Source organism: Syngnathus floridae, chromosome 13 (genome assembly GCF_059516105.1).
Source record: "Syngnathus floridae isolate MCC-2025c chromosome 13, RoL_Sflo_1.0, whole genome shotgun sequence".
Lineage (NCBI taxonomy): Eukaryota > Metazoa > Chordata > Actinopteri > Syngnathiformes > Syngnathidae > Syngnathus > Syngnathus floridae.
The window spans coordinates 10,210,182-10,237,902 of record NC_142425.1 but is presented as its reverse complement, the minus strand read 5'-3'; the positions used below and the strand labels follow the sequence as shown (position 1 = coordinate 10,237,902).

The 27,721-nt window shown below is 41.0% G+C and overlaps 2 protein-coding genes across 6 annotated transcripts in view; one reads left to right on the top strand and one right to left on the bottom strand.

The window, feature by feature from the left end:
• Positions 1-27,721, bottom strand: part of LOC148388634 (guanine nucleotide-binding protein subunit alpha-11) — a 37,256-nt gene that overhangs the window by 6,957 nt on the left and 2,578 nt on the right. The window contains exons 3-7 of one of the 5 annotated variants that reach the window (XM_088395143.1): positions 15,295-15,353; positions 15,092-15,221; positions 1,273-1,457; positions 1,042-1,196; positions 186-314 (exon numbers count right to left, since the gene is read on the bottom strand). In XM_088395143.1, the coding sequence (XP_088251269.1) occupies positions 186-314; positions 1,042-1,196; positions 1,273-1,419 (431 nt within the window). In that variant the 5' untranslated portion in view covers positions 1,420-1,457; positions 15,092-15,221; positions 15,295-15,353. Of the gene's footprint in view, positions 1-185; positions 315-1,041; positions 1,197-1,272; positions 1,458-6,764; positions 7,857-15,091; positions 15,222-15,294; positions 15,354-27,721 lie in introns of those variants that run through there. The other 4 variants (XM_088395142.1, XM_088395138.1, XM_088395140.1 and 1 more) reach the window with 4 other exon arrangements.
• Positions 10,678-18,206, top strand: LOC148388635 (guanine nucleotide-binding protein subunit alpha-14-like). The gene is made up of 8 exons (XM_088395144.1): positions 10,678-10,964; positions 11,406-11,569; positions 13,689-13,873; positions 13,995-14,149; positions 14,707-14,835; positions 15,113-15,242; positions 15,395-15,548; positions 17,021-18,206. Exons 2-8 carry the CDS (start codon positions 11,419-11,421, stop codon positions 17,224-17,226), a joined length of 1,110 nt encoding a protein of 369 aa, XP_088251270.1. The 5' UTR covers positions 10,678-10,964; positions 11,406-11,418; the 3' UTR covers positions 17,227-18,206.

The window sequence follows — 27,721 nt, the reverse complement described above, 5'->3', positions numbered from 1 at the left end:
CAATTTGCGACACAACACGCCAACTTCCCGACACGGACTGTAGACCTGGACCGTAGTCTTTTGGGAGGTCACCATCAGGGATGCATTGACGTGCAGCCCAAAGCTAGCTCATGGCGATAGCGGCGTCGGCGGCTCGCAACCGGGCCGACCGGAGACGTCGTGGGCGGCACTCGGGCCACCAGTACCTGAAGATTATATTCTCCAGGTCAAAGGGGTACTCAATGATGCCGGTGGTTGGCACTCGAACCCGCAGCACATCCTGCTGGGTGGGCACGTACCCCGACGTCGCTATTCGTTCTAAATCGCTAAGGTAGCTGTGAAGGGAGGAACATGTGACATCGTGGATACGGACTCATCACGCACGACATCAGGTACACCTCCAATGTCAATACAGACTTTTTTTTTTCAATTTAGTTTCAAGTATCATTCGGACAGACATCAGGACCTCAATAGATTCTAAAGGTGTACGTCATGTTGTGGCAGGTGAGTGTCATGCAACAGTCCAAAACATTAAAGGTCATTTATAAAGCATTTAAAAAGTGTGCAAATAATATTATAAAATAAATATATTATTAATATATCATTAAATAAAATTATAATATTTACAAAATGCAAACTGATACAAACCAATGTTGGAAAGGGATTTTTGTTAATATCTTAAAAGGAAGTCGTCAAAACTTTGTTATATTTTCAATGTGCATAGCGTCTTCATCTGACGCGCTTAACTATTTATTCTAACAAAAATATGTAAAACATAATTACTAGCCTACGGCAGCCACCATGTTTTTACCTTTCACTCTTGTGAGTGAATTTGCAAGACCGTTGGTCATATCCAACAGTACGTAAAGATAACATATTAATCACACCGCCATTGATTGAATTGTCAATCATCGTAGCTATGGTGGCTTGCGGTGAGGCCTGCCTTGTTTGGACAGGAGCTGGCACATTCAATGTATTCTTCCAAAATAATCCATTCGTTCCCTTTTAAGCGTTGGACGCACATGTTCCGCGAGTGGATGGTTTTATAAGAGGCGGACGTACTATTTGGTGGAGTCAGAGAGCTGGTACTCTCTCCTGCGGTCGTAGGCCTCCTGGATGCCAGGGTCAGCCCACAGCATCTTGATGGCACCGATGTACGGCTGATCGAACGACGTCACCATCTCCACGTCCACCTCGCGCACCAGCTGCGCGTTGTTCTGAGAGGCGAAAAGCATTTTAGTCAGTACGGGACTTTAGATTTTCATCCATCAGCAAAATGAAGGTGGGACGCACTTTGTTCTGTTCGAACTTGTACGGTATCTTGAGTGTTTCGGTGGCACGGATCATGGACTGCATGGACGTGAAGATGTTCTGGTAGACCAGTTTGGTGAAGCCCTTCTTGTCCTCATCGGTGTAGCCCGAGCCGTGGATGATTCGCATTTGCTTGATAAAAGTGCTCTTGCCGCTCTCGCCGGTACCTGATGGAGAGGAGTACCACAACCACTCAAACAACAATTCGATCTATGATGGTATTTCTGAGGACAAGAGCAAACTCGAGTATAAAACGACTGGTTAGCGACTGGTTGCTAAGTGGCTAACCGTTAGCCGCTCTGCGTTCAATTAAGTTGGAGCCATAGGCAGCGCATGTATGAATGTGCGGAGGCTATATTACGCTAAGCTAACTTTTGTTGGTGATTATCAACATTGTGTTATGGTACAATAATTTTATTTTGCAGAAGGCACATTACACTTCATCTAAAATGAGAATTGGAAGCTTCAATGGAGTGATTTGGCTTCAAATTCTTCCATTTTCTTGAATTGTCACAGTCCTTTATTAATCCTGCCATCGACATGGCATCCCCAATCAATTGATAACAGTACAAAAACAATCGTCAAAATGCTGTCGCCGCGCTTAAGCTCGACTAAACAGAACATGAATCTGTGTGTGCGCAGGTGTGAAATGGCTTCCAAACAAAAGCCCCATACGTACATTGTGTATTCATAACTTCTCATTTCAATTCACCAGAGAAAAGTGAAGATTAAGTAGGCCAACCAAAGTAGGTTTGCCCGTAAAAGCATGTGTGTAGATAATAAGAACGAGAGTAACAATCAATATTTGTTTGGGCTCTCACATGGCCTGAAACAAGCGTGAGATCACCCGTGCTTGCAGCTCCGTGTACGTATGTGCTTCTGTTTTAAGACTACTTTTGACCCCGCTGAACCAAACCGGTAGGCGGGAGGAGAGTAACACACATATCATTTATCCACAGAACAGACTCCAGGTAGAGTCGGTGTGCTATATTCGGTCGAGACGGCCCGAGTTGAAATAAAACAAAGTCACTCAGCAACGTGGTTCAGTTTGCGAGCTGTGTAACAAAAGTATTTTGAATTTCAGAGTATAATTTGAATTTCACTATTGACAACACCTCGAGCTTGCTTGTCTGGCAGCTCCATCTCCAACCAAAAAGCATAAAAGTGGAATCTCTTGCAGGCATGTCGAGCTCCGTTCAACAGATCTCATTGTTCCTGCGTGCGAGTGGAAAAGCCAGCGGAAGCATTTCTCACGGCCAGGCTACTGTACATTCGCTGGAGCTACTCCTTAGGGTTCATGCTAGTTCCCATGGCAACCTCAGCTCCGGACTCATAAATACATGGCAGACCACATTGGATGATAGGCTTCGTCATGTCTCCATGGAGCCAAGGCAAACATGCAAGCTTTTTTTTTTTTTTTTTTTGGGCCGTCTCCATATTTTGCACGGAGGTCAAAAAGTGTTACGGACATGATAACACTCATTCATAAAGAGCATTATGTCACGACACGGACAAAGCGCTCTACTGTATGCTATCGGTACATCCGCGCAGTACTCGGCAGAACTGAGTACACTAGACTACAAGCGCTTTCTCGGAAAAAAAAAACAACAACATACAACCTCCCCTTCATGGACCAATGATTTCGATGGGATAATTTTCAATAAGATGTTTATGTAAAGTCGGCCAAAATGTCAGCTCCTTGCCTGAGGGCAGCAAATCTGATGAGACTTCAGCGTCTAAGAAAAATTAAATTCACAGGCATGTTTTGTTCCACTTTATAAAACGTATATAAAAATCAGGCAAAAATGAGGCTCTCGATTTATGCTGCTGTGAAAATCAAAAGCTACTGTAGCTAATATGAACAAACAGCAACGTAATCAAATTGAAAATATCCAGCAGAGTAAATCCACACGGGGAGCTTAACATTCCCACCAACTCTTGTACTAATTATTCAGCCAATGAACTAAGCATTAACTCGCAAGGAAAAGAAAACCTCGAAACGGATCCCGGGGTGAGTGGGCAAGGCTAACTGGAGGGCAAAACTCCAAAACATTTTGCTTCGGATTTACATGAAGATCAATAACCAGGAGCACGGCGTGAGAGATCCACGTTGAAAAGTAAAGAGAGTGGCGAGGGAGGAGGTGCGAAAATGTGTCAAAAATGGTGCCTTGAGTAAATGATTTCCCTAACACCCCCCCCCCCCCCCCCCCCCCCCCCCAAGCACATCAAACAGGAAGCCATATCCACTCCAGCTCGGCGCTAGCTAGCAATGTCGACTGGGGGCTTTTCTCACTGTACAGGAACCAAATGGCTGTCAAGTGGCCCATTTCGCTCGCGGGAACTTTTCCAGTGACACTTTTAGGAAGTGAACTTGCCTGAAGGAATCCAGGCTTAGCCACCACATGGAAAAAAGAAAAAAAAAAAGGCGAGCATTTTAGACTAAAAAAAAATGCTTTTCAGGCAGGCTTGAGCCTGCAGGCCAGTCACAAGTGTGCAAGGATCATCCAGCAGCAACTCATTAACTTTGCTCTAACAAAAAAAATGCCTTTGGTTATTTAATATTTACATGAAGCACACCTATTTATTTTCCCTAGTCCCGATTGACAAGAATCGTATATTCATGTAATCATATGTCGTGACATAATATTGACAATGTCAAATTGAAGTCTGCAGGTTGTTATATTTACAAGAAAAGATTGACCCAATTTAATTGACAAAAAAAAAATCCATTCCGCAACTACAACTTTTGAAAATACAAAAAAAACAAAACAATTTACAGTATCAGATTTAGCAAAAAAAAAAAAACTGTGCATGGATAAGGAGGAGGGTTTGAGTGAGAAAATTAATTTCCCAAGTTACCGTGGCCAAGAACAAGAGAGAAGCTTTTCCACCCCCAAATGTCTTCCCACCAAGCGGGGCGGTAAGACAGCAGAGACGAAACCTTAAGGGACAAATGGAAGAAGAGGAAATGGAGAACTGTGGCCACCAGAATTTAATAGTGAAGAAAGAACAAACAGATTAAAGCTATGATAATAAAACACAGACCCCCCCGAAAAAAATATTATATTGAAGTGCAACAATTAAATCGTTTTTAATAATCCATTTAGTTTTTAGTATTGTCAAAATCTGTTCAAATCCTCAGAATTTCATCTTCAAAAAATATTCTCAAATGTCTACAGTCTTCCATCAAAGTAGAGCAATTACCTTGGTATTTTTTTTTCTCCAGATAAGACATCTGTGTAAAAACGGCTCGAGAGTGTGCGAATGGCAAGAGCGCAGCACAGGCTGCAGTTTTCACCAAAATTCCTTGCATACTTTTCCTTCTTGAGAACTTACAATTAAATTACGTATCCCATTTTGCTTGCCGTTTAATCCAAATGCCTCACAAATTTCCCCATCCGACATCTCTCCAACAAGCAACAACTTCAATCAAGTGCCACTTTGAAGGTACAATTGAATTTGAAACTTGAGAAAAAGTCTACACACCCCTGTTCAAACTGCAGGTTTTTGTGATATCTAAAGTAATAATAATAAATCAGACCAAGATAAATTTCTGTTTCTCCCCCTAATCTAACAACCTTTGAGAGGGGAAGAAAATTAAACTTAGATGTTGTTGCAGAAGTGTGCACACCCTCTGGGATGTGCCTGTGTTCAGCTTTAATTTATCACATTCAAACGCATGCTAAAAGGGAGTCAGCACATTCCTGCCAACATTTAATGTGCCTCCGACTATTCCAAAATAAATCTTAGCTATTCAAGTACAATTTTTCTTCACTGGTTTTTTCTTTGTAGTATATTTGGGAAATTTGGATACTGTTCGCTGAACCTAAGGATAAACATTTTGGCTGTAATTCTAAATAAAACTGCTCATGACTGAAAGAGAACAGTGCAAAATAGCGAGTCCATTTACAAAATATTCAGGATTGTGCTAGTAAGAAAAAAAAAAAAGGTCCAAAAACAACTAGTAGAACACCTGGAATTTATTTGAGGTTGGTCAGAGGCGCTTTAAATGGTGGCAGGTTGTGGGCTGACTCCCATTGAGCGCATTTCTTGTTTTTTTATGTTAAAGATTCATGTTAACTGGGAGAACTGGCAGCGAACAAACATGACTTTTGAATTTACTTCATTTTGAACAAAACCACATCTCAATAATTCAGTGGTTTATTTTATTGATTTTTATGCTAACTGAGTCATGGAGGTTATAGGTCATCAGAACTACGGGAAAACGTTTGTAAATGATTAAATGGTGGTCTTGTTTTAATCACACAAACTTGACATTTGAAGAGAGGTTTGTCAACATTTTATGACCACTGTAGATAAAAGCAATAGCCATCGAGGCTAGCGGTCTCGCAGTCTGACACATATCTGCTGAAAGTCAGGGTGTGTCAACATGAGTTTGCTCAACCAACAAAGCTGCCAGACAAATAGTGCAAGGCTACAAACACGTACCTTATTCCCAAGGTGTGAAATGGCTTTTTGGCGGAATGCAAAAAAGTAGGGCAGTGCAATTAATCGAAACTAACTTACGATTAATATTATCAGAAGCTTCTAATAATATATTGCAAGCTAACCTAGATACGTCATATGTCCTGAGCTTGCTGGAAGACTGAAAACCATCGTGGGCATAGTTTGGCTTCCTTCATCCAACATGATTGAGCGTTGTTACCAAGTAAAATGTCAGTTCTTCCGACCTCTGTTGCATCCTCTGCGTGAGCACATGTTAGCAACTGAGCCCGTCTTTGTTCCTCCGACTTTAACAAGACAAAATGACAGCTAATTGAAGCCTATGAAGTGCGTTGCGTTTCATTAGCCTCTGCACATATTGATGCGTTTACAGTTCAAAGAAGACATGACAAATAGTTTTATATCACCCCCTTCCCCCCATCCAGCCAACTCTTTATATTGAATGTTAAAATGAATGTCGCTCAAGGCAATTCAAATTCTTCATTGCTATTACACACGTGACAAGTGGAATGACAAGTTTTCATTGGGAGCAAAGTACCAGCACTGGAATTTTAATCCAAAATGGTGTCTGGAGTCATTTGCTACCTTCAATTTACCAGAGGATTAGTCATCACACTTGAAATATATTTTCCCCCCTTTAGTCAAGTGTAACAGACACCGACTCCAGTACTTTGTAGAAACTTTGTGAATTTTTAAGCAGTCACAGATGGCGAGAGGACAAATAACTGTACATGGTGCATTCTGGGAGAACGTTGAATCAAAATGGCAAGACAGACCATAAAATGTCTTCTTGTAAAACTGCAGAAACGAGTTGACTTCATGTGGGGGTCAAGCAGCTGTTAGCAGTGTCACCACGACATACCACAGATTTGCACATTAACAAGCCAGTCAAAAGGGTGTCAATTTGACAAGTGGGTGCAATGTTTTGCATACCACAAGTTGGACTAACATAACATGAAAACTGACCAGTTTGGATTCTCCATGACAAGGTGTAGCATAATTATGCTTACCCAGCAGAAGTAGCTTCAGCTCTCTCCTGGCGTCTCGTTTGTCCCGCCGCAGTTGCTTCTCGATCTCCGAGTTGATCCGTTTGGACTCCTTCGCCTCTTCACTCAGGCAACAAGCCATCATGGAGTCAAGAGTCATCACCGCATGAGCCAGAAAAGCCCTGCCTGACGGTCGAAGGGGGGTGGGGGTGGAGGTCGCGTCGGGCTCGGAAAAGGCTTTCCAAGCTCAAGAGTATGGAATCCCGTCCAGTCAACGTTACTTTCTTTGCTCGTTGTCGGTGACAAATATTTGACAGCGTAAGCCTTAAGTCGTATGCAAATTCGGAGTTTGCAAGGGGGGGGAAAAAGACTTGCCAGAAGACTTTAAAGGGGGAAAACGACAAATTAGAAGCAGTAAAAGACTATTTTTATGGTAGAAAAAAAAATCTAATTAAGGTGGTGAAGGTGTTAAAAATGAGATTCCCACTGTGCCAATACTGTTTTAATCATTCCCAGCGCCGCTGCTCTAGTCGTGGAAGTTTAACTACACCCACACACCCCGAAAAAAGCCTATTTTTAATTAAACACTCGTGTCCCGGAGGCAGCGGGACACTGTTGAGCGCCCCTGCCACATTTGTCGGAGCCCTCCCGCGAGCCTAGCCGCCCCGACGCCGACACTTCACGCCCGCGCAGTGGTTGCAACCGCCGCCCGTCAGCCCTTCCATCTACCGCATGCACACGTCGACGAGCTCCGGATGCTAAACACTCGACTTGCACATTAGGAGAAAAAAAATTAAAAAAGGGAAAAAAAAAATTAGGGGTTAAGTTTTGCGGGAGTGGTGATGGCTAAATGGACGAGCTAAGCAGTTAGCGAGCTATGTTAGCTTGAGCTAGCCATCCCTGGAATTGCAGCAGGAAAAAAAACACAAGCAGCTGGGAGAAACTTCATTGCTTGGAAATGAGCTTTGTCCAAACGCTCTCTCCGGGGGCCCAAAAATGCCCTCAGTGTTGAATACTGAAAGTCAAATCAGGCAATTCATCGTTCCTGGTGTTTTTTTTTTTTTTTTTCCTGGTTGGAATAGCGCCCCTCCTCGTCATCCACTCCTCTCCCGGTGACGTCACGAGTAATTTATCTGACTGACAGTCCTTTTGCGCGAATGGAAGGAAGAGAATACGGGAATATGAAGGCGGGACTTTGGGCTAGGTTGACATAGCAAGGTTGTGTGAGAAGTCGCCTTCCTCCCTTTCCTCCCTTCCTTTTTGGAGGCGTGTCAGCCCCTGGCCACAGTGCTCACACAGCTGTTTCTTCTGGATGGTTACACTTTAAGCCTGACAACATCGCCTTGAAATTGTTATAACAATATTGTAGGCACGCATGTCTCACAATTCTGGGGTTCTGAGTTTGAATCTCAGATAGATTGTTTGCATATTGTTCCCGTGCTTATGAGGGTGTTCTTCAGGTACTTCCTCCAAGTTCCAGCATCCCAAAAATGTGCATGTAATTGAAGTTTCATTTGAAATTGACTCCAAATTGTCCGTTGATTGTGTTCAACTTTGAGATGTACGCTCGGTTACTCAGGTAACATGACAGGTAGTGTCAATATTTGAATTAGCTTTTCTTTATTTTAGTGACAAATGACAAGACGGAGACAAGTTGCCTCACCTTTCCAGTAAACGTGACGTTGCAATAAATAAATACAAAAAGATGTCATGTTTGCTATTCTAATATGGCAGGTGCTAAGTAAACTGACATTCATGCATCTTCTGCTGAACTGGTTTTGAGTTAAGCTTTAACGACAGCACCAAAAATGGGTTGAAGTACGTGAGTAATAATAATAATAATAATAAATAATGTAAGTAATAGAAATAGAGCTATAGGGATAGATAGAAAGATTGTAATTTTAACTTCTGAGTTATGTGAAGCAGTTGAGACAGTCACTGAATAGCTAAACAGATGGACAGACGGTCAAATTGATTCTATTGTTGAGCCAACGCGACACCTTGTGGACATTTGTTGTAAATGCAATGAGGAAACTGAGACACACCCTCTATGACGTCACACACCTCAACACTAAACACAGTTATCTATCTCCAGTAGTCCCTCAAAGACAAATTTGGCCTAAATCTTTAGTGAAAACACCAGAAAGTTGACTAATATTTTGGATATTTCATCCACGGCAGCAAAGTTTGAAGACACAGTGACATAAAACCCTCAGCAAGAACATCGAATATGAAAATAGGCGACACTAGAAAATTATTCAGTTTCTGTTATGTTCTATCAAGAGTTTGATGAGTCGCAATAAAGCAGTCCAGAGAAATCTGGCTGGAATGAATGAGCGTGAAGTTGAGAAAACTTCCAAGTCATAAGGTTGTGATCTTAAAATAATGATAACTGAGTGGAGCGTAAGATGTCTTCTTTTATGAGTCCATTCAGTTTAATGATTGATCATGGCCCGTTTCCCACAGCAGCCAGCCCAGAGGGGCAAAGTCTCCTCTCTTAAGCTTTCTGTCGGACGGATGTAAAGCTTCATCAGTGACGATAAGGGAGGAGAGCCACCTGAATCACTGTCGGATCATTTACTGTACATTGCAGGTGAAACATGAGACACCTTGCACCCTGATGGATGCTGGGAGCTTGAGGCGGATCATTTCCTCCGATGGTCGAGACCACACCTTCTCACCATCTTGCATTTTCTCCTTTATTTCTTTTTTTACTTTCTTTTTGCAGTTCCATGACAGCCACACCCTCATTTTCCGGGATGTGTACTGCTTTTCAAACATATTTTTTTTCTTCCTATTATATGCCAGATTGGATCCCTTAAGTCCTAAATGAATCTGTCAGTCTCATGAAGAAATTCAATCCGTTGCGCACGCACTTGACTTCCTTTTATTTCCATTCCGACACGTTTACCTCACCTCATTTCCATGGCAACCAAGAGCTCAGGTTATCTCCGTGTGCACGAGACTACAAAAACCCGGACGGACCGGTCCTGCAGGCATAAAGAAGACAAAAGATCTACATCTAAATAAGCACACCAGCATTGCGAGGAGGGAGGCGTGACTCCGCATTTCTCTCAAAACATCGTGACAGATGAATCACGAAATAAAGACTCACAAATTGCGGCATGATCCCCGTAAACCTCAGGAAGTTCCCTCACATTTTATTAGAAGTTTGAAATAAACTAAATACAGTATGTGTTGCCATAACATAACGAGTGACTTGACTTTTGATTTTCCAATCAGTTCACTTCATAAACAGCAGCACTGAAATAAAATACTTCAATACATTAAATGCCACCCCACTTCAAATTTACTGCCAAATAAAAAAAATAAAGACGATTACACCTTGTGTATTTGGAACAACCACAAGGCTTGGCCTTTCAGCAAGAGTCTAGATTTCCTGGCAATGGAAACTTTATCCATTCTTCCTCCCATGTTGAAAAAACATGCGTGCTGGTTTAATTGTCTCTCTTTCCTTAGTTGTAAATGTGAATAGTTGTTTGTCAATAGTATGTGTGACTATCGCCTAAAGTCGGGATAGGGCTCCATAGGCCGCAGTTGTAAATAAGTTCTTAATTGTTTGCCTGGGTAAATAAAGGTTAAATAAAATAAAAATATGACCAGCTCTAGAACTATAAAACAATTACTGGCAATCATCTTATAGGTCAACGGGAAAAGGTCAATGCAGTCACAAAGGAGGCCCCTAAATCATCTTTGTTTACATGTCGACTAATGGTGGGAAGTCAAGAAGTACAAATAGACTTTTAATAGGCCAACCTGTAGGGATTTTTGGCACGGGCAACACCTGGTTTATAGGCATACTTAAGCCTGAATACTTTTACATAGTCTTTTGTTATCTCTGTACAGTTTCAAAGATACTACACTGTTATTGAGAAAACACTCCCCCTCCCACACACACATCGCGCGTCTTCCGGCACCTCTGCGGTCGCTTAGCCGCGCTCCTGTCGCTATCGAGCCGCGCCGTCGCCTCGAGCGCATTCCAGTCGCGGCGCAGAGCGTGAACGCGGAACATTCCTGCCGAGGCGAGGTGCGAGGTGGACTCACCCGAGCAGCAGGTCCGTTTGTGACGAAAATAAATGCCAGCATTCGGCCGCTCGAGTCGCACTTCGTCCGCTGGTGCGCCGCACCCGGCATCTACGCAAACATGGAGCGCGTAAAGGAGGCGTTGGAACGGGGACAGTGACGGACTGCGCTCACTTGAAGGTACTGAGCTGTTTTGATTTCTCTCGTTCTTGTTCTTGAGCTGTAAGATTAACTCATAGCAAAGTTACTAGAGTAGTAACAGAGATGTTACATAGATACTGTAAACTAGTTTCTTATTACCTTAAATAGTGTGTACACTGAAAAGGGGTGGATCACTTTACATGTTACATGTTGTAGTTGGTTTAAATCAAGATATGTAAACGCCGGAAGCTTGTCGTTTTAATGTTAAAATGATCTTAAAAATGTCATGGATGGAAAATAATATTACTTAGCAAGATGACGAGGCGGCATAGGAATTGATGAGGAATTTCAATGCTTCATCGATTCTCATTAAGTGAGGCAATGAATCAACAGGAGAAGTCATCGATGAAGACTGATGAGAAACGAGAGGTCAAGGGATCATTGGAGAGTGTGCTTGACTAACTCTGTAATTAATATTAGGCGTGTTCGGGCCATGGCGGGCTGCTGGGATCGTTACCGGCGCACCTGCATGTGTTTCCTCTCGGAAGAGGAGAAGATGTCCCTCAACGTGGACAAGGAGATCAGGAGGCAACTCAAGAGGCAGAAGCGGCAGGAGCGGCGAGAGGTGAAAGTCCTTCTGTTGGGTGAGTGATGCTAAGTCTCCTTTTCTGTTACCAACTTATTTGAAACTTTTTTGGACCATTGGATTTGGGTGGCTAGCCAATCATTTGGTTTTGTTGAAGTTGAGAAGATGGTGGTTCAGGGGGTAATGCGGCTGACTTTGGGATCTGGGTTCAAATTGTGGTGAGTGCATGTGACCCACTCATATATTAAATAAAAAAAAAAAAAAAAAAAAAAAAGGGGGTGGTTTGTGTCAGGAAATGCATTTGGTGTGAAACGTGTACTCAACTTATCATACTTACTGTGCCCCATCTGACACAAGGAAGTTGTTGATTTTTCTTAGAAAAAGGCGATGATAAAATCTGAGTAATTTGGACTATGTTGATAACCTGATTTCTTAATAGCGTTAACTCATTAGTGTAGGTATCACTCGTTGGATCCAATTTTTGATCCAACCTGCTGGTCAAATGTGCTGGGTAGAAATAAAATGAGGATAGTATTTTCCATAAATTGTCATGTACGTCTTCAACATTCAGTTGCACGTGAGGAGTGAGCTAGCATGAACGGCGTTGAAGCAAAAAAGAAAGGGGAAAAAAAGAAAGAAAGACGCACATACTCAACGATTTTCGACAGCTGCACTTGCGCAATTGCCTAAAATTGAGCAGTGTGAATAGAATTTGTTCCAAACCCGTAGTGACACACGCACGCTAACATTGCTAACATCAACAAGCTGGTTTGTAGCAATACAAAAAAAGCTCAAATTTGATTTAAAACACAACAAAATTATTCATATAGGTTATTGTAAACCTTTTGGCATCAATTACTTAATTATTTTTTTTTGCAATTTGCATGTCATTGTGTTTTTCGGGCTACCCTAAGCATTAGCAATTATCGTCTTGTGGCAAAAACAAGTTTGACACTCCTGAGTTATGTCGTTTAGCTTGGCATGTCCGGTGGCCCAATAGGAACTAGAAATATGTCAAGCATGTGGCAATATGTCGAGAAGACTGCAGAGTGAGTCTCACAAACCTACAGGCCTCCTTTGCAGCTTGATTGATGACTTTATGGCGACAGGATGAGCCTGCAGATAAGGCGCAAATGAACAGGTGCATCTTTGCCTGCACGGCCATAAATTTCTCTCTTTATTCAGTTTAGGTTGCACACGCTATATTGTCTTAACAGTCGGGATCACTGTGCATTCGACGGGCCTGCAAGATAACATGATTAAGGAATTAACAGGAAATTGATTAGGTTGTTTAATGATTAATGAGGTTTAATGTTAGACAAAAAAAGTGGGCATCGCTGTTGATGATTTACAATTTGCGATTATTGCTTCAGTCCGTGGTTGAAGTATCGCCATGATGAAATATATATTATTTGCACGGGCAATGCTTTAAGTCATGCTTGAGAGACGTATTGTTTTTTTTTTTAAATAGATTACGTCACTCCGACTTGTATGACTCGTTCACCAGCAATGATTTTTTACAGTGAAGGGATTGAAGTTGATGCACAACTTTGTTATGCTTGCAATGTGTTCACAACAATTATAGTGGTGTCGTGTTTGGAGAGGTGCAATTAAACATCCTTTTACGCTACACCAAATGGTGTTTTCTGGAAATGGGACACACCCTGCCACAAATGCAATGACACATTTCAAGACTCCTAGCGATTAATCTATTGATTGTAACTTACGGTTTTTCTTCAGCTTAATCAAAGAGGAAATCTAAAAAAAGATCTTACAAGAATGATATCACTTTTTTTTATGAAAATGTCATACTGGAACGAGAAAGCTCTTATATTTTTGGCAATAGTCTTTTTTTAAGTTATGCTCTCAAAACAACAACAATAAAGTTGTATTTTTTAGATAAACAGTTGTGATATCAGATTTGTTTCCTTAGCTGAAACTTTTTTGAGAAAAATACTCCTACCATAACGCAAATAGCCTGACTGGGAATATTTTATATATTATATTTTGTTTTATTATATTGTTTCATATATTTTAAATTATATAGCAAGAATAGGAGGTTTTATTCTTTTAAGTAAAAATAAAGAGTTTTATTCAAAGACCAAATCAGAATTCTTTCCTTTAGGATGAGCTTACATTTTCTATGATTAGTACATATATGTATCATGTTGCCTCAGGAACCGGCGAAAGTGGCAAAACTACCTTCATCCGCCAGATGAGGATCATCCACGGACGGGGCTTCTCAGAGGAGGAAAGGAAAGAATTTGCTAAATGCATCTTCCAGAACATCTTCACGGCCATCAAGGCCATGACAGGAGCCATGACCATGCTTAAAATTCCCTACTCCAACGCAGAAAACGAGGTAGACTCAACAGCGTACACTTTCTGTATTCGAGCCCATCTGGCCCGTTCTTGTTCCTGAATAAATGTAAAAGAAAAAAAAATCTTCCTTTTCTGGTACCATCTTGTACCTTCTCACACAGTTCTATGCCAGTAAGATCGAGAATGTGAATCCGGTGCAGATCACCAAGTTGGATAGAGATTACGTGGATGCTATCCGCCGCCTCTGGGCCGACTCTGGCATGCGGGTCTGCTACAGCCGACGCTGCGAGTACCAGCTACTGGACTCCACAGAATAGTGAGTCCATTTTAATTCAAATAAATGTAGATTAAAAGGGAAACAAGTTGCTAAATATGACTGAATCTCGTGCATCTGCTTTCATCTCAGTCAATTATCATTGATATTACATCATATTATATGATTGATGGGAAATTCCAGGAAATTTATTTTCTTCCTGAAACATTTTGCTGACTCATCACATAAAAAAAATTAATAAATCGAGAAGCTTTTCTTGTTTGTCCATATTTGCCAGTAGAGAATTAGTTCCCTTCCAGACTCATTTCACTGTCTACGTTCAGTCTCTAATAAAAATAAAATCATATAATACGCGGAGATTAAGCGACTTTTGATTTTTTTTTTTTTTATGGATGAATCGTTCAAAGACAAGGTTACAGCGTGCTGCTCGTGTTCCTCTGTTTGTCGAGCAGTGTGTGTGTGTGCCATAAAGGCATCGTCTTGTCATTTTTTTAATCACAGCTAATTTATCACTCGTGTTTGTTTTCCACGCAGGTGGGCGGCTATATCATAGCTCCAGTTTCCTGATTTTACTGTTTTTTTTTTTCCTGTGCTTTCAGCTACATGAGCCAACTCGACCGCATCGCAGAGCCGGACTACATCCCCACGGAACAGGACGTGCTGAGGGTTCGATTCCCCACCACGGGCATCCACGACTATGCCTTTACCATCAACAAGATTACACTCAGGTGCCTTATCATCACTGAGTTTAATTCTTTCCATGACAATGCTCGTAATTCAAACATCTAAAATCATGTTTCTTCATTGAAATTAAATGAATCATTTCCAGGCCCCAAACTGTTTTACAGAGGAAAATTGTTCTTTTTTAAAAAAAAAAAGCCCTGACAATTGTCATATACCAAAGTATTAAGTGCCATTAATTTTTGCTTTTCTGCTTAATTCTTCTCAAATCATCAGTTATCATTTAGTAAAGATTTTCCTCACTGTTTGTCGCTCCGCCCGCAGGATCGTGGACGTAGGTGGTCAGAAGTCAGAGCGCCGGAAATGGATCCACTGCTTTGAGAACGTCACCTCGCTCATCTTCCTGGCCTCCCTAAGCGAGTATGACCAAGTCCTGGAGGAAAGTGGCACTACTGTAAGTATCTTTGCTGAATAAAGCCACCACAACATAGCCATTTTGAACATACAGGATATAGTAGCCCTGTATCTTCTCAGCATCACTTCGCTTATCTACCAGCAGGTGTCACTGTAACACATGAAAAAACCGTATCTGTGCATGTTTCTCAGAACCGCATGGAGGAGAGCCTGGCTTTATTCTACACCACCATCCATTCACCGTGGTTCCATACCACCTCCATCATACTCTTCCTCAACAAAACTGACATCCTGGCTGACAAAATACTAACCTCTGACCTGAAGAAATACTTCCCTGGCTTCACAGGTAAGCCCCGTTCCTCAATTAAATGCCAATTCGGCGGTTTATCATTTTACGACAAAAAACTTAATTTTTTTTACTCAACAAACTGTCAAATTAGTTATCTGACTCACTCAACATCCCAGTCCCCACACATTCAAAGTCAAAAATACTACAGTGTAGAACGTGCCAATAGCGACCTCCAGTGGACATAAATAATACCTGCTCCTCACTTGGAGATTTTGTATTAATTTTATGCACACATAATGATTTTAAATTAAGAAAAAAACTCAAACTATTTTATTGTATCTTACCTATGAATGAGCTGGCCCATAAGTCTGTTTTAAAAATCGAATATCTCCCTTGAGCACAAAAGTATTTCTGCCTGCGCTCTACTGTAAATTACGATATTCCACAGCCCACTTTGAGGACATTTTCTTGGAAACAGAACCTTTTTTTTAGCCATAATGACAAATGGCAGGTTGTCATGTTGATTCACTCTCGTCCACTTTTTTTCCTCCTCATTGTGTGACTCATTCACTCTGTCAGACAAGTCGTTTGCAAAGTGAATTCCGCCACTCCCCCTACTTCAATTTTTTTTTTTTCCATGGCCAAAGTGAACCATAATTGGGGGATCTTTTGTCCATTTCAAAATTGGCCTTTAAATGACTCACTTCCTGGAGTTTTTTTTCTTTTAAATATATATATTTCACAAGTGGCCTTTGCTCCTGGTGTAAACGTCTGCATGCAGAGCACTGCCTTGACACTTCCCATCTTCTACTTCCAGCACCAGTCCCTCATCCTCCTGTAGCCCATGGCAACAGATAGATCCCCTTCCCCCCCAAATCCCGTTATGTGTCTTGTGTGTGCAGGGGTTGTGATAGTTGCATGTCAAATAAACACACAAAATGATCGATTTTGTGTGTCCGTGCGTGATTTAAGATGGTATGTGAGGACCTCTGCTCCATATGAGACGGTGATAATGTCTTTGTTTTGACACGGTGAAGCCACATGTGGCTCATTATCCACAAGATGGAGCCAAAGCAATAATAAATGCCATTATTCTGATTTATTTTATATAACATAAGTTACTGTTCAAACTGTTAATATTGCTTCACCACAGTTTCACTCCATTTACAAAGTTAAAATGGTTAAAGGGGAAAAGCAATGTGGATGCAAATGGGCAGCATTTTTTTTTTCAAACGTCAAATGTGAACGGCAGGATGAAGAGAATTGTTTAAACAAATTTAAGAGAACACGAAAATGCTCAATGCTGCCTATTGTTACTGCTTTTTTTAAATGATCACACCAAAATTAGCCAAGAACTTACTCCACCCATTCCAATTTAAAATAATAATAATAATACTTAACAATTGACGTACATGGCACTCCTCGTTAGGATTCCTGTTAGCACACGTAACATTTTATGAGTAATGTAATTATATTTTATTTTCAGTCGAAACAACGTTGTTCTAAAACCTCTGTCCTCTTTCATTCAGGTAAGACACAGGATGCAGAAGAAGCCAAAAAATACATCCAGAAGCTGTACCAGCAGCAGACCAGGACCGCGAACAGCAAGGGGGAAGGGAAAAACTTCTACCTGCACCACACCTGTGCCACAGACACGGACAACATCCGCAAGGTGTTCAGCGACATTAAGGACACGGTGCTGCTAAAATCTCTGCGGGAGTTTGGCATCTTCTGAACTTTTAAAGGACTTATTGTACGACTATTTTTAGAAGGACGGTGAAAATGAAGGCCAGCTTTTTATTGCACACGTGAAGGAGCCCGACACAGATTTCTACAACGTGAGATACGGTTGAGCTGGATGAAGCCGATCCCAGCCAATCAGAGTGCACATGATGTACAGCCGAACAACCATTTGAATCCTCATTTGTGTGTGTTGTGGTCAGGATTGGTTCACTTGGCTTTCTTTGGAAATTTTACTCAGGTTGCCCAAATTGTTATTTTTCTACACAATCCTAGCATAGTCAATTGAGAATTGCATTGCTCAATCTTTTGTATGTAGTGCACACTGACATTTTTAAGTACTCTACCCGCCGTGAAGTTCACGCCCAGGTATTGTTTTTTGGTGTCAAAATCATAAGCGGAAAATGCTAATTAACACAATTTGCAACATCGGAAATTATGGAAATACGATGAGTTATATCACCATTAAAGGACAACAAAATTATACAATACTACCTTAACCTGAAAGCAACAGTTTGGAGGGAAATGAAAACAAACATACAGTTGTTTACAATTACATAGAACAGGGCACACGTAGCTAACGATAATAACCACTGTTAAAACGACAAACACTTCGCTAATTAAAGTAACGACAGTGGTGATGATGAATCAGAGTGAGTAATTTAAAAAATATATATATATATCAAAGTGTGTGCTTTTAAATTAACTGTGTACTATTTATGATGTTTAAGAAGGGAAACAAATTCCTTACTAGCTTCACAAATGTGTCTATATTGTTTATTACGTTTATGTTTTTTGTTAGTCTTTTTACTCTCCTTGTTACTGCTTTTTGTTTTTTAGGTGTTGAATTTTTTTTTGTCTTTTGTCAGGGACATTGTTCACCACATGCACATCAACTGGAATGATGCATCAGGAGTTTTTTGTGGGTAGATTTTTGTGAAAGGAAGGGGGCCGGGGCTCTAATATTAAAAAAAAAAAAAAAAAAAAAATTGAAGTGAATTTTTTTCCTCTTATTTGCAGAGATTTATAGCAATATAGTCAGAAATAATTAAAAAATAATCTGCACAATAGTGACCTTATTCAAACTTTTACTAGTTCAACTTGTCCTCAAATGTAGGTCAGTTAGCTCAATGCTAATATATAATGGGAAATGTCATAGACGGGCTAAAATTAATAACAATATTATAGAGTGCTATTTTTCCTCATTAAAAACCACAGCAACAATTTTTCTTGTTGGTTCGCCAGCTAACGGCACAGCATGATAATAAAACCATCACATTTTAAATTTTAATCTTTGAGCGGCTCACTGTGTCATCGAAAGAAAGAGTTGGCGGTGACAATAATAAGGTTTACTCTGGCCAAAGACGATAAGAGCGGACAATGGGTGGGAGTCTGCCCCTTTGCTGATAATGAGGTGCTTGGTTTGAGGGAATCTCTGGCGACTTTTCCGTCAAATAGCCATGCTGCGTCTTCTCTGATAAACGCTGGGCTTCTGTTAAAGGCCAGCTTGTGTGATCTCTGGCACACGTGTGCCAAGGTGAGCTGGACCACTTTTAATAAAAAAAAAATTAAAAAACGATTGAACTGCCTCTTTTAAAGCTATGCCTGTCCATGATAAATGTGTTTCAAGTCTTCTACTTGGACAGGGGGGCAAACAAACTACTCATAACTCAAAGGTAGGGCTTGACAACACTAACCTTTTTCACAAAAACCTCATTTCTGATTTTACTACTTTGCTTGCAAAATGAAGAATTGACAAAAACAAAAAAAATGTTTTTTTTAACATTAACTTATTATATATTATATATATATATTATTCAGGGTGTCACATCTATTGAGTTACGTATAAAATTGAATGAAAAAGTCTTTGCAAGTCTTCTATTCCATTATATACATAAGCATGATTTTTTGGCAAAAAAAACTATGACTCCATGAATCATTTAAAAACAGAATCAGGCACATCATGCATTTTCATTATTATTTTAAGATTTGATGAGATTAGTCCGGTGCACCAAATGTCATTGCCAATTTAATTTTGCCGTAATTAAAACAAGAGTGATATTACTGTAATAAGACCACTGACATCAGATCCGAAAAGCCAAGGCCTTATAGATGATGGATAAAAAGACAAAGAGGAAGTTATTCATCTCCACTATACACTGTGGTTTTCGTGGCTCGACACATGCTAGCCTCACACTGCACCTTGTGCATTAATGAGTTTGTGAAAAATGGCTCCATGGCCTTTGTTTTATTAACGTGGGGAGAAAGGGAGAGGGAGAGAGAGCGACATACAAAATGTTCCCAATTAAAATGAAGAAGAATTGCGGGAGTCGGGTTCCCCTGTCGCAGCAGAGGCGCTTTCTCATGTTCCTAAAAAATCGGAGGGCTCCTCGACAGGTCATTAAGCGTCGACGCCGGCTCTTTGTGAGAGCTCAGCTCGCCAAAACGTGTTTACCACAAGCCGGCCAGGAGGGAGAAGAACATTTACAACAATGCACATACATAATGCAGCTAGCTCCTGGTGTTTTATGTATCATCTTTAAAGCGGCCGTTCTCAAACTGAGGTCTGTGAGCTGTAACTTGGGAAAAGAAGAGAAGGCGGAAGAGTGAGGTTAAAAAATAAAAAAAAGATGACAGGCAGCGTGTGGACCGAGGCTTTGAGCTGATGTGGTCGCTTTAGAGCGCCTGGTGGGATATGTTCCAGCTTTCATTTTTATAGCTCAAAAACATCATTATATATAGAGATAAGAAAGTTGCTAGCCAATGTAGCATCCATTTTCCCCAGGCTGTGGGAAATTCCATATTTCAATCTTTATTTTATTTAACAGTACTTTTTAAAAATTTGCCAGTCTTTAAACAGGTCATGAATATTTAGCTTGATTTATTTATTTATTTATTTTAAACAAGCAAAAAATTCCTAATGGAATGATCCTCGGAATAAAATCTCCGCTGTAAGGTAATACCTGACCCCAAAAAGCTGAAAAGGCCTGACATGCGTTTCAGACATGCTTGTGTGGCTTCCTCTGAAGTGTGTGAAGTACACACAAACACACAAACTCCATTCAAGTCTTCCAACACAACCTTGAAAGAATTTCTTTTTCCATCCGGCCAGACACTCGGTGAGCTCCACGCTGGTGACGCATTTATCGCCTGGCTGACCACTGAAGTTCAAATCAAAACATCGCTTGTAAGCTATGAACCTCAGAATGGACCAACAACTGTGCGTTTCTTTTTTTAAATTCCACTTAGCAGCTCACTTAAAAGAAACCAAAATAAGATCAAATCAGACTTTCTTCATCCAACACAGCGGCACAAATAAGCAAACTGTGCTGTCTGGAGGGAAAAGTGCCCAATTTATGACGGGGGAAAAAAAAAAACTACCACGTTATTCTCTTGTGACGCCAAATCAACACTTCAACAGGTGTCGGGCCTGCTGTGCTTAGTGATGGTTGCTATGCAATTTTTAATCAGGCCATTTTGGTTAAATTTGTAGAAATGCAATCAATGACACGACTACATTCGAGTGCTATAAATAGAGTTGAATAATAAAATAAATACACGAACTGTAACAAATTCTTTCCCGTCGCTTCTGACACCGAGCGAGCTAACCGAAAGCGCCACTTTGTGTGCCAGCATGACTCTATTACCGAACCTCCACTCCAATTTTTCTTTGACATTTACGTGTCTTGCGGGCGCTCGTGTGACCGAAGAGGCGAAGCTGTTGAGAAGTGTAAGCTCTCCACGTCTGAGTGGCGAGCGGCTTGTGATAAAAGTAATTACAGCATTCAGCCGAGCATGTCGGAAACTCAGGTAAGCGCCGTCTCTCTGACACAATTATCCTCCCCGGCGACGGCTTTGCCCGTCTGTCGCTGACAATTACAATGTGGTGACGAACGTCGCCGAGTGAGCTGCTCTAATGTAAATAAGCACTTGTGCTAAGCTAGGATGGCGGAGCGCATTCTGGACCGAATGATGTTCAACGCCGTGAGTGACATTCCCTCGTTAAATAGCCTGCTAATGTTCACTACTGCCTTGAATATCAGCTATTACTCATCCTTTCATTCAGGCACTTCCAGAAACACCGTGTGCCATCATCTTCATTAGAGATAATTAGCCCAATTAAGCCATTGTCGCTTTGCTTTTAGCTGATGAAGCTGAAAATTGCTTGATTTTCACCATCAGAAGCACTTCAACTCCAAAGAGACAAGGATGCTGCTTTTGTGTGGTCAAAGATGTACATTTGTGCTAGTAGACAACTATTAGGAGTGAATAGCAAAAAAACAAACTGGTTATTTTGACATTTTGGCATCGTGCAGATCCATGGAGCTCCCATTAAAAAAAACATCAATGCACTGACAAAAGAATTCCTCGAGTTAACTGAACAGCTTTTGAGAAGAACAAATAACAGCAAAGAACTATTATTTTGCCTATTATGGAAGCATAAATGGTCAGTCAGCCTCGATGCTAGCCAGGAGGATTCCGAATAAATGTTACCTTCCAGAAGGCCATCATGATAATGACAGCCCGCCCAGATGGAGTCGGCGCGCTCACTTATGTTTTCCAGCACTAAAACATTTCACCTCATGCGGGCGGCACACACACACGAGCACATTAAATCATTCCGATTATTACGATTTAATCTAATTTGATTTAATCAAGCCGTAAATAACGTACGGTCATTCAAAAAGAGGCTTCAATCTGTTTAATGCCACTCTAACTTGCAGTTTATTGTTAAGCTAAAGCTTGATGCTAATGCTAGCCAGCCTGCGAATAACAAAAATGGACGCCCATTGAAATGCATTGTGTTCACTTTCTTTGAATAGATTAAGGAGACAAGCATTATGATCCCAATGTGCTCATGAGATAAAGTTAATCTCACGAGATACTTATCACCGTCTGTTTTGTTTTTTGGGTGAAATAAAGTTTCACCTATGAGGTCTGTGTTGGTTTTCTTTTTGTCTAACATTAGCGGCAAGCGGCAAAGTTGTTATGGATTAATGGCATGGCGGCCGCATGCAAAATCACCAGCGCGAGCAGCGGTACAGCATGTTAAATGATGAGCCATTATGGCGATTTTATAATGGAGCTGTAATTGGGCCTCGGCGGTACAGCTGCACCATTTTCACGGCAATTATTACGCTTTTTCTGGCACCCAGCTTTTATCTGGATTTCTTTTCTTTCTCCTTTTCTTTCTTCTTGCTCATCCGTCTTAATTTTCCCATCAGGACATCCTCAACTTTATCTTCTGTCATGGATGTGTTGGCTCCATTACATCATCAATGATGATCAAAAGACCATAAAAAAAAAAAAACTATCAAAAAAGTTTGTTTACAATGGATGAAACTGGACTCCAACACAATTTTTTTTCGGGGGGGGCGCACAAAAGCATGCAACAAAATTAGCAAATTCAGATTTTTTTTATACATAGACTATTTCCTTTTTTTTTTTAAATAATATTTGTATTTTCTTAAATATTTTATATTTTTTCCCATTTGGTATCTTTTGAACTGCAACGGTCTATCATAGTTTTTCTGATAATAATTTCCAAAAATTACAGTGAACTCTAACCCAAATTTTTTTGGGAGAGGGAACAAAAGCATGTAATAAAGTTAGTTTTTTGATACATGAACTATTGACATTCCTTTATAATATTTTTACTTAATATTTTCCCCCCTCTGGTATCTTTTGAACTGCAACAGTCTATTATATTTTTTCCTGATAACAATTTACAAAAATGCATAAATTTGCAAATTTTGGGTTAACAGGGAATGTGCCAACATGTGATTAGCTAATCAGCGGGTCCCCACTTCGGCGCTACATGATCGACCGGATGCTGAGTGTATAATCACAAAAATAGATGAATATCAGGTACGTGCGCTTGTGTGTACGTGGCTGAATTATGAGCTTGCGAATGAGCTGGAACCCCGAGTGCATTGGTACGGGTGGCCTATATTTGCATAAGTGACGGAATAATGGATGTTTGATTGCACTGAGGTGGATCAGCGTGACCTTTTCGATTTACACGAGGGCTATATGTAAAGTAGCAAACTCAAACAGATTGATGGTGTTTTTGTAGAAAAACACAAAAAGGTCTCACCTCACGTTCGAAAACGTGAAGAGGCCATTTGGATTAAAAGGACAGCTGAATTGTAAGATTTTAAATTGACACTCCTTTGACTTCAACGTGTTTACATTTAAATCACAGCCATGTGGTCACTGTGAGATTACTGATAAATCTTTTAAAACATTACAGATCACTTACCTGTCCCAAACTAGCACGCTAAATCAAATTATACTGGCTCTGCTTGGACTATCCGTGTCAGCTCACGGCAAAAGCTTTACCGATATTTACTTCGTTGACTGCATCTAAAAACACTGGCAGGAGTGTTGTGCGAAACGGCTCGACGCAATTTCCATATTATGTGTTTTTCTAGGAGACATATTTGAGCTCATTTCAATTTCATGATAATCACAAACTCAAACCACCTTGGCCTCGGTGGCCCGAGCTACCGGCTGTATAATTTAATTGACGAGAGAGGTCCCGAGGTGATAAATAATAACACAGCCCAACCTTTCGGAGTTTACAAATGTTAAATAACGAGTCTCGGGTCGAGCTTTAACTGCATATAGGATTTTTTTTTTTTATTTGAGTGCGAGTCTGGGGATCACTGGTCTTAGTCTCCTTTATTTTGTAAAATGAAATGCGACTCCACAGCAACTCAAATGGAAGCTCCGGCGTTGAGACAATATTAAAAACCCACCCAGGGAGGAAGAAAAAAAAAATGAAGAGAATTTACAGTGTAAGTGTACTAAATCAACGCGGCTCCCCCCCTCCCACACTGATTGTGGCTAGAGCACGCTGGGTCCGCATTTGGCTGAAAGATGATCAGATATTTGGCTCTGTGTGCCGTCTAACCGTCACAGTTGCGGCTATAACCTGGAAGAGCCAATTAAGGCAACTGCACCACATGCGGCGTCGGATGCCCAACGTTCGCTATCGTGGAAGTGAAGAACATGCACTGCCTTAAACTGCTTTTGATTTATTTTACGTTCACCTTTCTGTCCCGACGGTCCTTGACAATATTTCTGGGATCAGGGAGCCATTTATCATAATGAAAAAGCCTTTCCAGCAGCACTAAAATTCCCTCGACAAAGCTGCCTGGGGAAAGTAAGGCCTTTTCTTTTCATCATCACAACAATCTCATTTTTCTGGACTTTCTGAGTCAGTCTGTCAAAAGCTGACTTGTTTGGTAAGATCAAAATTGTGACAGCTCATAACTTGAAACAGACTCGCTTGTATCTCAAGGCAAGTGCTAAAATTGGGAATGAGGGAGCTCTCTCGCCTATCTGAATGCCCCCTCTCAAGATGAGCATTTTTCCATTTGCCTCCCTCACCCCTTCCTCCCATTAAGTCCTCTCTCTCTTCTCCATCCACCCCCACCTGCCTCCGCCTATCTCTCCAGCTCTTCTTATCAGATGGCCAGTGAAGCGTAACGAAGATGTCTGCACTGAAGACAACAGCCAGGGAGCAAAAGCTGTGAAATGCAGGCAGACCAGTGAAGCGACGCCAAAGGGCATAATTTAAAGCTATATGCGGGATTAAAAAAAAAAAGAAAAAAAGATTATTGGGTGGCCTGGGTATGATATTAGACATTACGACACGCTGAACATCTCCTCGGGGTCTACAGTGGTGGTCAAACTCAGCTCATGATCACTTTTACAATGTCATAATGAAAGCTGAGATGGAGACATTAGGTTTTTTTTCCGATATACTGTGTCTGTAACAAACACAGGGTGGGGGGCCGAGTGGGCAGCGGTTCCCGGCATCCACCATGGGGGGGCAACATCAGTCATAAAACATTAGTCAAAGAATTGTCTCAAATAAAAAGAATCACAAGAAGTGCATTAACATAATGGAGAATAATGATGGTGGATATCTTGGCTTGCAACCTTCATTACTTCAGTGAACCTTCTCTGCCCCAAGCTTCATATTTTATTAAATAGTCTCTTGCAAAATATTCATTTTATGCCACATGCTCATCCGTAAGTTTAACCTTTCATTACCATGGCAACAGCCGACCAGTGAGCAAAGGAAGGTATGTCAGTTTTGACACCACTGGAAATATTGAAGAGAGTATTTGACGTAGATACAAAAGTCTACACACCCTTGTTCAAATGCCAGATTTGTTGCAACCAGCAAGAGGAAATAAAAATAAACAATTGAGATCCTGTGATCGCACAACTGCGCACAACCTCATCAAACACCTGCCAACATTTAAAGTGCCTCGGATGAAATTTGGCAAAAAAAAAATCCTTCAAACAGACAAAAATTAAAAAAGTTCACATCCAAAGTTATTTCGAGATGCTTGACACGGATAGTTAATTAGCCAAATTTGATCTTAAAAAAGAGTGACAGAAGTGGGTGTTCGTGATTACTTCTTTAATCTCGTTAAATTGCTTTTCTCTATCACCAAAATTGTTTGTTGGAGGTCCGGTTAGTGGGTCGGATAGCTCTTGATTGCGGTGTTCGAGTAAGTGGACACACTTATTCTCATTAGGTCCTCACTTTCTTCCTCCGTCATTGAGGATACCAGCCTCCTGCTGATTCGTTGGAGCGCCTTCAAGGACATATTTGTCCAAACGAGCCGGCTCGACGGAGGAGGAACTGTACAACGGAGCATGTGGGGTTTTTTTTTTCACATGGTCAGGGAGGTCAAAGTCGAGAGTCGCCCAATCCAATTATCTAACAGAGCAGAAAGTTGCTGTGAACTTGATTTGAAAATAACCCGAGTTAACTTTAAACGTTTCCTTGGTGAAGCTGTCACGGGGGTGTCTTGTTGGCTAAACCAAAGCTACTCACTTTAATAGTAATAATACAAAGGTTTGGAGTCGATGAATAATCGTTTTTTAATGGCGATTTCAATCTTGTCAAATAAATGTTAATTAAACGACTGCGGTAAAGGCTCGTTTATCCAAGAGGGCGTCGAGCTCAAATGCGAAGACATTTAGCCACTCTTCATTTTCGGATGACTTTAATTAACTTCCAAGGGCGGCACAAAATGTGACCTTTCCCAACTGACAGTGTGAATACCTGTAAATGAGTTTCTTTACAGAGAATGGATTTAAACGCCCTTCTAAAATGTGCCGAGTTGATCTGTGTAATTTGTTACTTGTATTGTTTGTCATTTAGGAAGTAGCAGCTTTGTTGTCATGTAAAAGCTCAGTCTGGGAACTGAGGCAGAGTTAATGTGGCAGATTTATTAAGCCCTCAAGCCAAAGGAGTAGATATCCTGCCTTGTTTGTCTGCTACATGGAGCTGTGCAGCTCTCGGGCCTACTCACAAAAAAAAAAAAAAAGCGAATCTGAAGCTAATCCTCCTGTCACTCTGCTAAATCTTCGACGGGATACCATCGGATGCCAACGGGCTCAAGCAGAGACAAGAGCCATTCAATTTATTATATTTCCGAAGCTAACATGAGCTAGCTTACCTGTTCAATTTAACTTTTAAGTCGTGTTGAGCTGGCTAAATTTTATTTGTGGTCAGTTGTAAATCACCTTTTGAGATCATTTCTGTGTTATTTGTGTTTTAAAGTGATTAAATAATAAAAGAAAATGTCAGCTTCATATTTAGGATTAGCTATCTGCTGTGGAGCAAGCTAGGGGATGTCACATAGCTACTTGAGGTTGAGACTTTTATGTAATTGCATCATTTGTCGGGGGTAAAAGCATGTTTACCAAAAGTCGCTCTCATATTTTTCAAGCCCGATTTCTCATTTCTCGCTGCAGAATGCCAATTTGAAATGAGGGGGCGCTTTGGGGATTTTAAATGACGAGATTTCCAAGCGTGCACCGCACCGCATTCTAAACATAGCTCAGAGGAATCGATGATCACGTCCCGGCCATTCTTCCAAGACACGCATCGCAATCACACCACCTTTGATTAATGTCTTGATATACGCTTCTAATTCAGTGTAAAGTGCACAAGTGAATTAGACGAGGCGATATCGGCACCTTGTTTACACTTCGTCTCTCATCACGGTCCGGCCGAAACCCGAGAGAGAGCGAGAGAGCTCTGCTTCGTTACTTTGAAACCACGGATCAATACGGAGCCGTCCACAGTGATCTGAACTCTGGTTAAACTAATTGGCTCTCGCCGCATGCCGCTCGTGCCCGCTGAAAGCACAATGAGTAGACGGAGGCCTTCTCACCTTCTTTGACAGAAACCTGTTGTGCGACTGACTGTAAGAGCAGCTCGCCTCGGGAAAAACATTCCTGGGGGAGTCGAAAGGTTCTAACGGCGGTCGGGTATTCTCCTTCAGCATGATCTCCGATCAAAGTATGCAGCCTGCTATTCCTAACAATTAGGTTGCCTCGTTACCTCCACCAAGGAGGCCTTCAACGCCTTGCTAGCAGTATTAGCTTCTAGAAAATTCTCCTTTTATTGTAACAGACCCTGACTATGAAATCCCAAAACCCTTGTTTCCAATCAA